The sequence below is a fragment of the Talpa europaea genome (genome assembly GCF_964194135.1).
Source record: "Talpa europaea genome assembly, chromosome: 12".
NCBI lineage: Eukaryota > Metazoa > Chordata > Mammalia > Eulipotyphla > Talpidae > Talpa > Talpa europaea.
In genome coordinates, this window is record NC_140079.1 from 4,443,038 (window position 1) to 4,455,476 (window position 12,439).

General features: G+C 41.7%; 1 protein-coding gene across 1 annotated transcript; it reads right to left on the bottom strand.

Moving 5' to 3' along the window:
* Positions 1-8,500: 8,500 nt before the first annotated feature.
* Positions 8,501-12,121, bottom strand: LOC311180634 (olfactory receptor 7A10-like; the record flags this gene model as incomplete). The annotated part of the gene is made up of 2 exons (XM_084248551.1): positions 8,501-9,452; positions 12,093-12,121. 2 exons carry the CDS (start codon positions 12,119-12,121, stop codon positions 8,501-8,503), a joined length of 981 nt encoding a protein of 326 aa, XP_084104677.1.
* Between the last annotated feature and the right edge of the window lie 318 nt (positions 12,122-12,439).

The following is a 12,439-nucleotide window of genomic DNA, read 5'->3' on the forward strand; positions in this document are numbered from 1 at the left end:
CGTCATCCCCTTCACATTTAATACTTTATTTCCTGCTGCCTCAACTCCACACCTTCCTGGCTCTGTCCTAACTTTGCTGGAACCACGTTAAGCCTCCCACTCCCCCTTCAGTCTCATCCTAACAGATTTTCCTTTCTTACTCTTTACTCTCAGCACCATCTCTGTAGTGTTGAGTGTAGTGGACAGTTTTGATCAAAAAATAAGTAAATTAATTATAAAATGGTGAGTCAGTCAAGCAAGAGAACAAGGGAACCTCTTGTCCCTGTGCTTGTTTTGGTCTCTGTGACCTGAGGCAGAACTTCTCAGTTTGCATTTTCCCTGGATCTGTCACAAGAGCCTGCTGGGCTCTGAGACTCACCTGGGTGGGGGCTGTGAGGGGGGCTTCTCCATGTAGCCGTCTGAGACCCTCCTGGATGCTTGAGGATGGATCTGGTTTCTGTCACAGACAGGATCTCAGGAGGGCGCCAAGGGCTGGTCCCTGGGCAGAGGTCGGGCTCCACAGACAGGAATCATGTCCTCTCCGGTCCCGCGTTGCACAGTCTGAGGAACCGAGGGAGAGAGGGTATTTACCGCCCTCCACACGGTCTCATTAGCCACACCTCACTCTCCTGCTCCAAGCTCTGAGCTCATGATTTCCCTGTGGACACTAGATTTGGCAAAAGGAAAGTTTGTTAATGATTCTCTGATCCCAAGAGACTAGAATAGATGTCAAGTGCATCCAATTTTGTTACTCTCCGTCCTTGATGTTGTAACCACTCAGCACGTTGTTCTAATTCCGTGTTCATATTTTCAAAATGTGCTGGGAATTGCATGGGGAATATAATCAAGATGAAAATGCACACATTGTGCAAAAAAGGAAAAATGATGTAAAAAATAGATAAAATAAAAAAAAATTAAAAATCTGTGCTGAGGATCCCAACTTCACAGCACAGATGTGTTGGGTACACAGACCCCCTCATCATATGTGCAGTAGTGCTGTTCCTCTCTTGTAAAGCTGAGAACCAAGCCCTCTATATAAAACCTTAGACTCCACACTCCTTGTTGTCATGGCACTTTTGCAAAAGCAAATAGAAATTTCTTCTTTATTTTTATTGTGATGTGACTGCAGCAGCCTTATGTTGACTCTCCAGAAGGAAACGCCTGTGTTCCTAACCAGCTAAATGTGCAGGTCCCAAGAGTGAAGATTTTGGCAACTGCCGCACTCACTCTGAAGCCCGTGCGCCTCCTCTGACCCCCAAGACTAAGCACGTGTCCTGCTTAGAGCACAGGGAGCTGCTAACATGCTTCCCTGCTTCCAGCGTGAGGTGCTGCCCACAACAGTCCACTCCTGACACTGTGTGTCCCATCCTCACAGGTCACCACGTCATCCGAGCAGCAGTTGACTGAGCAACCTCTGAATCGTGCCCAGACTTCACTGCCAAAGCAGGGCCCATGACAGTCCCAGGGAGGCAGGAGCAGGCACCACAACAAACTCCAAGGGAGGGTTGCCCATTGCTCTTGTAGCAGCCAGAGGAAGGGCTTGTGGTGACCTGTACGACTCGCCTCACTACTGAAAATCTCCTTGGAAGACAATAGACTTACCTTGACTTTCTTGTCCTCAGTGTCCACTTTGTTGCCACACAATACAGTAGGATGTTTTGACACCCCAGCAGGTCTCCTTGCCAGTTAGGCACGTTCTGGGAAATAACTGGATGTTACATCAGACAATCCAGGGGCACACGGGGCTTGGCCTGACAGCCTCCCGCTCCGTACAGATGTCTCCCAGCCAGCTGTGCGCCTCACAGTGAACTGGACTCGTCTGTGTCTATTGTTGTGGAACAGGGGAGGAAGGACCTCAACAGCCCAGGTTCGTCCTATGTCTTTATTTTTCAGATTATGCTGTTCAGATACACCCTCCCCTTCAGCAGGTGTCTTGATGCTGTAGTGCTGTTTTCTTGGCTGTACAGAGCATTCGGGTTGCTATAGTCCCAATTATTTATGTTCTCCTTTGTTCCCCTTGCTGCCGGGGATGATTCCACGAACACATCTGAAATTTATGTTGCAGAGTTCTCCTCTATTTGTGTTATGGTTTTCGGTCTTACCACAGTCTTTTTTTCATTTTCAGTTCATTTTTGTGCGTTTTGAGAGAGAGTCATGTAACTTCATCCTTTTGCATGCGTGTCCAGTCTTCCCAATACTATTTACTGAAGAGGCTTCTTGCTCCGGTGTGTGTTCTCGGCTCCCATTTTGTAGATTAACTGTTCCTATGTGTCTGATGATTTCTGGGGTCTTGATTCTATCCATTGGTCTCTGTGTCATCGTCCCGTACCATTATAATTATCCAGTGTTATTAAAATAATTATAGCTTTATAGTGTAGTTTGAAGTCTGGTGTTGTAATTATAACTTTTTTCCTTTTATTGTCAGATTTGGTTTGCTCTGTGGGGTCTTTTGTGGTTCCTTATGAAAATCAGTAATGTACGTTTTATTTCTTAAAGTGTGTCATTGATAATTTCATGTGATTGCACTGACTCTAGATAATGCTTTGTGTAGGATGTTCATTGTGACCACACTGATTTTTCCAATCCATGAGCAAGAAATTAGTTACCATTTCTTTGTTTCTTATTCTGTTTACTTTAACAGAGTCTTATAATTTTCATTATACAGGCCCTTCACATCCTTTGTTAAGTTTACTAACTAGATATTTAACTTTTATTTATTTTGGTGTGATTATAAATGGGATCTATGCCTAATTTTTCTTCTACTTTTTTTTAAGAAAAGATTTATTTATTGATGCATACAAGAGCTGGGGTACAGGCCAGAAGGGTGGGGGAGGGGGTGAGAGGATTCACCAGAGATAGAGTGGGGAGCAGAACAGACAGATTGACCAAAATACACTGCTGAGGGGAGCAGTGGGCAAGGCAGGAGAGGTCTGCCGCACCATGTGGGTTGCTCCTTGGCCAGCTGGGGATTGAACTCATGCTGCAGAGGCTGCAGATAGCTGCATAGGTTGAGTCTTAACTAACCCTTGCGCCACCAAGGAGGTCCCTAATTTTCCTTCTTCTAACTCATTGTTTATATATAGGAAAACAGCTGATTTTGTTTGTTTATATCCTGCCACTTTAACTGAACTGTTTTTTGTTTTAGTTAGATCCAACATCCATGTATGCTGAAAAGCCTAAAAATTGGACATAAATGGAACTCATCCTAAAATAATAAAAACTATGTCTATGCATTTAATTTTCAAAACACCCAGCTGAATATTGGTTTATTATTCCCACACTAATAAACACAAGAAAACAGATTCAGGGGCATCTTTTTTAAAAATAATATAAGAAAGCAGTTGAAGCTTGTATCATGTTTTGTGTATTATGTATAAAGGGACCCATGCAATATGTGTGCCTAATTTTTTACGAGTCCTGTAATTCAGTAATTTAACATTTCATTTTATAATGCAAAATAGCTTCATTATTCACTTTGAAACATTAGTTAATTTTTAAGGTAATATTTTCATTTTTTTAAATAAAATTTGGACCACAGTCCACAGAAAGCAAGCCAATAGCTAGTTAGCAAACTTAACAAAGGATGTTAAGGGCGTGTATAATGGGATGTATGTCTTGTGTGTTTTCCCTGTATTTCCTTTATATATTTTATGATTTTGGGTCTTATGTCCAGTTCTTTTATCCATTTTGAGTTGATTTTTGTGCACGGTGAGAGGTAGTGGTCTAGTTACATTTTTTTGCATGTGGAAGTGCAGTTTTCCCAGCACCATTTATTGCATATCCATTGCATATCCTTTGCTCCTTTGTCAAAGATTGGTTGTTCATATAATTGGGGCTTTATTTCTGGGCTCTCTGTTTGGTTCATTGGTGTGTGCGTCTGTTTTTGTTCCAATAGCAAACTTTTAATTATTATGGCTTTGTAGTATAGCTTGCAGTTTGAAAGTGTGATACCACCTTTCTCCTTTGTTTTCATCAGTGGGGCTTTGGCTATTCATAGTTTTTTGTGGTTCCATATGAATTTTATCAGTATTTGCTCTGTTTTTTTAAATTTTTTTATTTTTATTTTTATACAAGAACTTGGGTACAGACCAGATTCACAGAAGGATAAGTGGATTCACCAGAGACAGAGTGGGGAACAGAACAGGCAGACTTATGAAATACACTGCTGAGGGGAGCAGCAGTCGAGACAGGAGAGGTCTGCTGTACCATGTGGGACCCTCGCTGGCTGGCCAGGGTAGAACTGGCGCTGCAGAGGCTGCGGAAAGCTTCACAGCACGGCGCTCAACCGCCTGTGCCACCAGTGGGAGGCCCAGTATTTGTTCTATTTCTTTGAAGAATGTCATTGAGATTTTTATTGAAATAGCATTGAATCTGCATATTTCTTTAGGGAGGATGACCATTTTAATAATGTTGATTCTTCCAATCCATGAGTAGGGGATTTCTTTCCATTTCTTTGTGTCTACCTCAATTTCTTTTAACAGTGTTTTATAATTTTCTTTGTAAAGGTCTTTAACCTCTTTTGTTAGGTTTATTATCAAGTATTTGATTTTTTTTTCTTTCAATTATAAAAGGGATGGTTTTCTTGATTTCTTCTTCTTCCGATTGATTGTTTTTGTGTATAGGAAGGCTACTGATTTTTGCATGTTGATTTGTATCCTGCTAATTTACTGAACTGCTTGATTATTTTGAATAGTTTTTCTGTGGAGTTTTTAAGGTTCTCTGTGTATATTATCATATAGTCTTCAAATAGTGATAGTTTTACTTCTTCTTTCCCTATCTGGATTCCTTGTATGTCTTTCTCTTGTCTTATTGCCCTGACTAGGACCTCCAGTATTATATTGAAGAGTAGTGGTGAGAGAGGACGTCCTTGTCTTGTTCCTGATCTTAAGGGAAAGGCCTTCAGCTTTTCGCCATTGAGAATAATATTGGCGGTGGGTTTGTCATATATGGCTTTTATCATGTTAAGGGATGTTCCTTCTATCCCAAGAATTTCAAGGGCCTTCATCATAAATAGTTGTTAGACTTTGTCAAATGCTTTCTTAGCATCTATTGATATGATCATAAAGTTTTTATTTTTTTTTTGTTGATGTGTTGGATTACACTAATTGATTTTCATGTGTTGAACTATCCTTATGCCCCTGGGATGAATCCCACTTTGAGCGTGGTGTACTGTCCCTTTGATGCATTGTTGGATTCTGTTGGCAAGGATTTTGTTGAGGATTTTTGCATCAGTGTTCATTAGGGAGATTGGCCTGTAATGATCTTTTTTTGTGCTGTCTTTGTTTGTTTTTGGTATTAGTGTAATGTTGGCTTCATAGAATATATTTGGTAGTATTCCTTCTTTTTCAATATTTTGAAAGATTTTATGTAGGATAGGCACTAATTCATTGCTGAACATTTGGTAGAATTTATTTGTGAAGCTGTCTGGGCCCGGGCTTTTGTTTTTGGGGAGGGCTTTCATTACTTCCTCAATTTTGCTTCTCGTAATTGCTCTGTTTAGTTGTTCTGTTGCATCTTTGTTCAGCTTTGGATGATTATATCGTCTGGTAATTTGTCCATCTCTTCTAGGTTGTTGAGTTTGTTTGCATAAGAGTGTTCATAGTAATCTCTGATTATTCTCTCGATTTCTACTGAGTCTGTTGTGATTTCTCCTCTTTCATTTATAATCCAATTTATATATTTTTTTCTCCCTTGAAACAGAAGTTAATTTTAATACAGAGCTATTTATTAAAGGAGACACTCCCATTAAATTCCTTCCATTTCCTGTGACGTTACCTTTCCATTTATTACAGTGAAGTAACCCTGCATTATAATTTTATATAAATTTTAGTTATGCATGATTATTATTAATGTATATGTGCCATTAAGTTCACTACTAAAAGTTTAAATTTATCTTTCATTATACCATCATCCTCATTTCTGATTGAACCACCTACCTTCTCCCATCTTCCTATGAGCCACTAATTGCTCTTATATACTCCAAAAGCGTATTTTGTTTTATTGACATGATCGGTTTATTTGTTTTCTTTATTACATATGAGTGAAATCACACGGTATTTGACTTTCTCTGTTTGGTCTGTTTCAGAAAGGATCATTCTGTTGTTACCCTTTTGTTCTTCCAAATATCAATAGTATTCCGCTATCTACATATACCGCATATTTCCGGACATTTGTCAGTCGGTGGACACTTGGGTTTTTTCTACCTCTTGCCTATTGTAAATACCATTGCAGTGAACATGGATGGAAAATACCTCTTGGAATTAGTGCTTTTTGTGTGTATTTTCCAGCTAAACACTCAGAAATAAGATATTTTCTTCATAGGAAACTTACATTCTTTAATGTTTGAGGAATTTCCATACAGGTTTCCATAACAGATGCACAAGTTTACATTCCACCAATACTGTATATTGTTTCCTCTTCTTCCTGGGCTCCTGTGAGCTCAGTGACCAGGACAGGAAAGGAAACCTCCACCCTCTACCAGTGTTAGTTTTCGAGCAGAGTTTTCTATCAGAGTTTTCAGTCAGATCCCAGATGGCTTCATAATGGAACCCAGAGCAGAGACAGGACAGTGGGACAGAGAACACAGCACTTCTTTGAAACATATCAAGCAGACTTGAAGCATATGCAACCCAGATCCCTCAGTGGACAGCAGTGCTGGTGGCTGTGGTGTCATTGCCTGTGGTCACTGCCTGTGGCTGCAGCTGTGCAATGGGCACACAGCCCACGTAGGTGCCTCCTACATATCAGGGCCACCTGTTTCTATAGATTGTCCTCACCCTTCTCCAGGCAACAGGAGACTCAGTCTATGGCAGGTGAGGACAACTGAAGACCCATTGGACCTTGCTGTGAGAGAGAGGGGAGGAGGTGGAGGTGACAGAGTTCACGTATCAGCAAACTGAGACAATACTTAAAACCCAGATTCCCCACTGCCTCCACCTGAAGCCAAGGAAAACTAGAAGAGGAAGTCTCACCACAGCACCTCAGCTACAAACCTAGAAATGAGGTGACATAATTACTTAGATCAAGGAACATCTGAGCACAAGAGGGAAAAAAAGCAGCAGAACAGAAGTTCTGGTTCATTAATACAGGAGAGAGAAGCAGAGGAGTGTCAGTGACGTGGATGCAACAACAGTAAATACACCCCTGAGTTATGGGAAGACTACTCAAATGCAGAGAGGCATCTGCAGGACCTTAGAACGAAGATCAAAGAACCAGAGAGTCTTCACCAAAGAGCTGGACAAGATTAAGAGAACAGAAAAGACCGTCTGAATGTGAATGACCACAAATATAGGAAGTGTGTTAAATAGAATTAAACTGGCCAATAAAATAACTTCAGAAATGGAGGATCCCAGTATATACATGACCCAATTAGGAAAACAGAGAGAAATGAGACTCAGACACAGGAAAAATAAGGAAACGCTACAAAAAATGTCAGACTCCACAGACGTGGATAATCCAGAAGGTGAACAGAGAAGAGAGAAGTGACGCTTTTCAAAAAACCACAGCTGAGAATTTTCCAAACCGAGAGTGAAATGAGCACAAATATCCTGGAAATATAGATAACTCTCAACTTTCAAAGTGAAAATGACCTACACCATGACACCCCACTGTTAAATCATAAAAAAAAAAAAAATCAGAAAAAAATAGATGTACAGGAGGCCTGAGTGAAAGAGGATTTGCAAAGGCGTCCAAGTTAGGCTTTCCTCTGATTTTCCCCAGTCACCCTCCAGGAAAGGAGAGGAAGGAAGTGCTCGTAATCCTAAACACAAAGACTCCCGCCAAGAATACTCTATTCTGCAAAATTATTCAATTATGAATGTGAATAAAAGCTTCCCCAGAGAAGCCAATGGAGTTGATCCCCAACAGGTCTGCCTGCCTCACCATAAAAACTGACGGGAGTTCTTCTACAAGAAAAAAAAAAAAATGAAACAAACCCTGAGCAAAATGACATGAACAGGAATATTATGGGTCAACAATAAAGCATCGAAAGGAAGGAAGTAAAGGACAGCAGTAGGGACAGTGAGTATTAGCCCTGGACACCCATGGATACTGTGATAGCACAAGATTCTTCTGCAGATAATCCATAAATTGCTTATTTTGTCCCTATTTTTATTTTTTCCTTATTTTGTAAGTACCCAATTTCCTGTTTTAAACATTTCAGTAAAGAAAAAGTCATGCGGATTCTTTTTTGAATACTTCCCAATATTCATACCAGTTAAAATAATTTAGGAGATAGGGCCTCCCCTGGTGGAGCAGCGGTTCAGCGCTGGGTTGTGCGGCTACCCGCAGCCTCTGCAGAGCCAGTTCGATCCCCAGCCACTGGCGAGGGTCCCACCAAAAAAAATAAATAGTTTAGGAAATACAGAAAAAATATTTATAATATATAAAAAAACTGATGTTAAACTGTGTACATAAGACAAAGCACAGATTATCTCTGACTGACTGATGACAAGAACCTGACTTAGTCCATGGACTGTGAGCCCTGCTGCTCCCGACCAGACAATCTGAGGAAGCGGCCCCATCACATTGAGGTTGATCTGCAGCTGAAGAGCCTCACCAGGGCCTGCTTTATGTCCTTGTTTCTGAGACTGTAGATGAAGGGGTTCAGCATGGGGGTGACCACCGTGTACATCACCGAGGCGATTGCACTGTCCCTGGAGTCGTGGTTAGCGGCAGAGCTGAGGTACACGCCGAGCCCCGTCCCGTAGAACAGGGAGACCACGCAGAGGTGAGACCCGCAGGTGGAGAAGGCTTTGTACCTGCCCCTCGCTGAGGAGATTTTCAAAACAGAGGACACAATCTTAGAGTAAGAGAAAAGGATGCCACTGAGAGGAATAAGCCCCCAAATCCCTGCTGCTAAATATATCACCAGCTCATTGAGGAAGGTGTCAGAACAGGCAAGCTGGATCACCTGGTCCAGGTCACAGAAGAAGTGAGGGATTTGCAGCTGTGAGCAAAAGGACAGTCGCAAAACCATTAAGCTTTGTAACAGAGCATGCAGAAGACTTAACACCCAGGATGCAAGAAGCAGGAGGCCGCAGAACTGGGGGTTCATGATGACCGTGTAGTGCAGGGGATGGCAGATGGCCACAAACCGGTCATAGGCCATGGTTGTCAAGAGGAAGGTGTCCACGCCTACAAAAATTATGAAGAAAAACATCTGGCTGAGACAGCCCACATAGGTTATGGCTTTGTTCCGTGTCTGGATGTTGAGGAGCATCTTGGGGATGGTGGTGGAGGTGAAGCCGATGTCGGCAAAGGACAGGTTGGCGAGGAAGAGGTACATGGGTGTGTGCAGGTGGGGGTCCGTGACAATGGCCAGGATGATGAGGAGATTCCCAGTGACCGTGACCAAGTACATGGCCAAGAATGCCCAGAAGAGGAGGGGCTGCAGCGAGGCCTCTTCTGAGAGCCCCAGGAGGGTGAACGCTGTGGGGTGGGTTTGGTTTCCTGGCGCCAGGTCGCTGGTGAGCCTGGGGGATGGAGACAGAAGTGATGTAAACCTAACCACAGCAGAGCAATCAAGAAATGAGTTTAAATGGGGTGATTTTATTTAAAACATGTTTACTTAATAAATTTCATGTTATAGAGCTAGTGCCTGTTCCCTGAAATTTTCAATGCTATTAATGACCCACCTTCCCTTGATGCTGAAAATAATTAGCCAGTCTTACATCTAATACAAACATTTTTCCAAGTCAAAATTTTCTTTGAAAATATAGTGTGATTTTCTTTTAAATACATTTGATCAATTGCTTTTCCAAATATTTTTGGGATCATGGAGAAAAAGCAGTGTGTCTGACTCTGAAAAATTCTACCACTAGTGCGTCCCTGGTGGCCTAGAGTTTCAGACTCTGTGCACCACCCTGGCAGCCTGAGTTCAATCTCCAACCAGGTTGCTGACCCACAAGGCACTAGAGACCACAGCTGTGTATTGAGTAGATCTGCCTGTCCTCCTCCCCACTCTGTGATCTCAGTAAATAATATTTCATATGGTGATTATTATTGTTAAGTAAAATAATGCAGTTCAATGAAGAGACGCAATCTAGAGGAAACTTGTATAATCACTTCTGTTTAGAAGGCTTTGAACAAAGACATCTGAAGGCAGCGAGAAATATCTATGAAGGACATGTCATGTGGCCACCATATATCCATGAGATGATCATTTGGGTTTGGGGAAATAGCCGGAAAAAGATGTCACTACAGGAACGTTCCGGGCATCGTTACAGAGCACAGAAGTAGGGGTGTGACGGGAGGGGGACTCCAGATTGAGGGTGAGATGAGAGAGTTAGCAGGAGGCCCCAAAATCCTGCTCTCTTGTGCAGTTCCTGTGCATGACATTGTACCTTTGCTGATCTTCTAGTGGGTAGACGGTGTTACCTATGCTGCGCCTAAGTGTGACTATTATGCATTACATGTTTAAATTATCCATAATGTAATTCCTCCTTAAACTATAATTTATTTCCGTCACATTTTATTTAGATTCTGTATGTTTGATTGTAGAAGACAGCTTCAACTTGGGATTGATGTCTCCTTATCTTCTCTTTACCTGCAATAAGGGTTATTTCCCTTATTTCAGCCACACACATACTTTCGGATCCACAATTAGGGCATATTGTCCTGTGCATTGAGGCAGAGCTAACAGTTAGAAATCACTGAGGACAAGGAAAAAAAAATAGTGTACTTTTGAAAGAATCAGCTCTCCATAATTGTTGTAAAGTAAGTTGCTATTTCCTCTGCATTTTAAGACACTGGTTACCTGAAAACAAGGAACCTTGGCTGTTGTATCCTTATTTATTCAGTTAAAATTTTTACTGAGGTGGTATTGGGGAACCACCGCCAGGTATTGGAACCATAGACACCCACACCACCTCACCTGTGTTCCACCACCCCAGAGCATTGTGCTTCCTTCTCTCTCTGTTCTTCCCTTCCCCCAGCCTCCTGCCTTGGTGTTTCCATTCTGTAGTCAGCCATCAAGGGTTAGTTTTCAACAACCTTAATCTTTTAATTTAGTTGTTTTATGTTCCACATATTAGTCACACCACTGGATATTTAATGTTCTTGTGTCTTATTTCAGTTAGCATTATGATACCAAGCTCCATCCATGTTGTCAAAATGGCATCAGTTTATCTTTTTGATTGCTGAGTAGTATTCCATTGTGTGTATATGCTACATCTTGATCTGCTCATGTGTTAGGATGTTTCAGCTATAATGTACAGTGCTGCAATAAACTTGGGAGTGCAAGGTTTCTTTCCAATTAGTTTTTTGAATTTTGTGGACAGATCCCTAGGAGTGGTATTACTGGGTCAATTAGCAAATCCATGTTTATTGATTTGAGATGCATCCTCACTGCTCTCTGTAATGGCTGGACCGGGCTGCACTCCCACCTGCAGCCCATTGCCCTTCATCCGAACAGCTCCTGTCAGGGTCAGTTCCTTTGCACCGCCTGCCTCTTGGCAGGCCTCAGTATCCTCAGCTCTGACTGGAATGAGCTGACTTGGAGGTAAATATATACATGAATGATTACAAATAGTGTTTAGTATTAGAAGTGTCAGGGTCTTTATATACAAGTTTGGTGATGTGTCTGTGACCAGAAATCTGCCATAGGAAGTTTAATTCTTGTGTTATCAACTAACTTATAATAGTTTGTTTTGTATATATCATTTCACTTAAAGGTGCAGTTTCCAAGAATCTAGCCATGATATTAAGTGAGAAATTAACGTATTCTGTATACTTGACATCCCATCCTAATATTAGTTTAGTTGAGAATAGTAGAAAATAAATATGTATTTAATGAGCTATTTAAAGAATATGGACTGCAAAATAATGACAAGTTCAGAAAGACAAACAGGGAAATGCTAAAATACTTATGGAAAACACAGAAGAGGAAATTTCATGTCCTGAGACTCACATCATTAGGGGGTCAGGCCAGGATTTACTTGAATGAAGTAGAATAGACCAAGTAAAGCCCATAGGAAAATGTCTGAGTGCATTGTCTGAACACACCGTGGACATTGAGGGACATTGATTTACAGTTCTCTTCCATCAGTTGTGTGTACGTGTGTACATGTGTGTGTCGTAGGTAAGCTACATCACAGAGAAAAAAACAGGATTACTTTAGGCCACAGTAAGAAGAATCTGGCATCATCGCATACAGGAGAGAAGTATTTAAAAGTCAGTTCTTGCCAATGAGGGAGAGACCATGTGAGTGAGGCCCCAACTGAAGGGCCAGTCTGGGTGGAGAACAGTTACCTTGGACACCAGGGCCCCCAGGCCGACTGACCCGCTGTCACACCACTCGCCTGTGGTGGGGTTGACAGTGGATTCCTGATCTAAGTGTTTTCTACCTGTTCCCCCTTATGTGACCACACGCTGTACATGATACAGAGTGAGTGAGATTGTCCCTCCTCTGTTTTTTTGTTTTTGTGGAATCACATCATTTGCTTTCCTTGGGCTTTAGGTT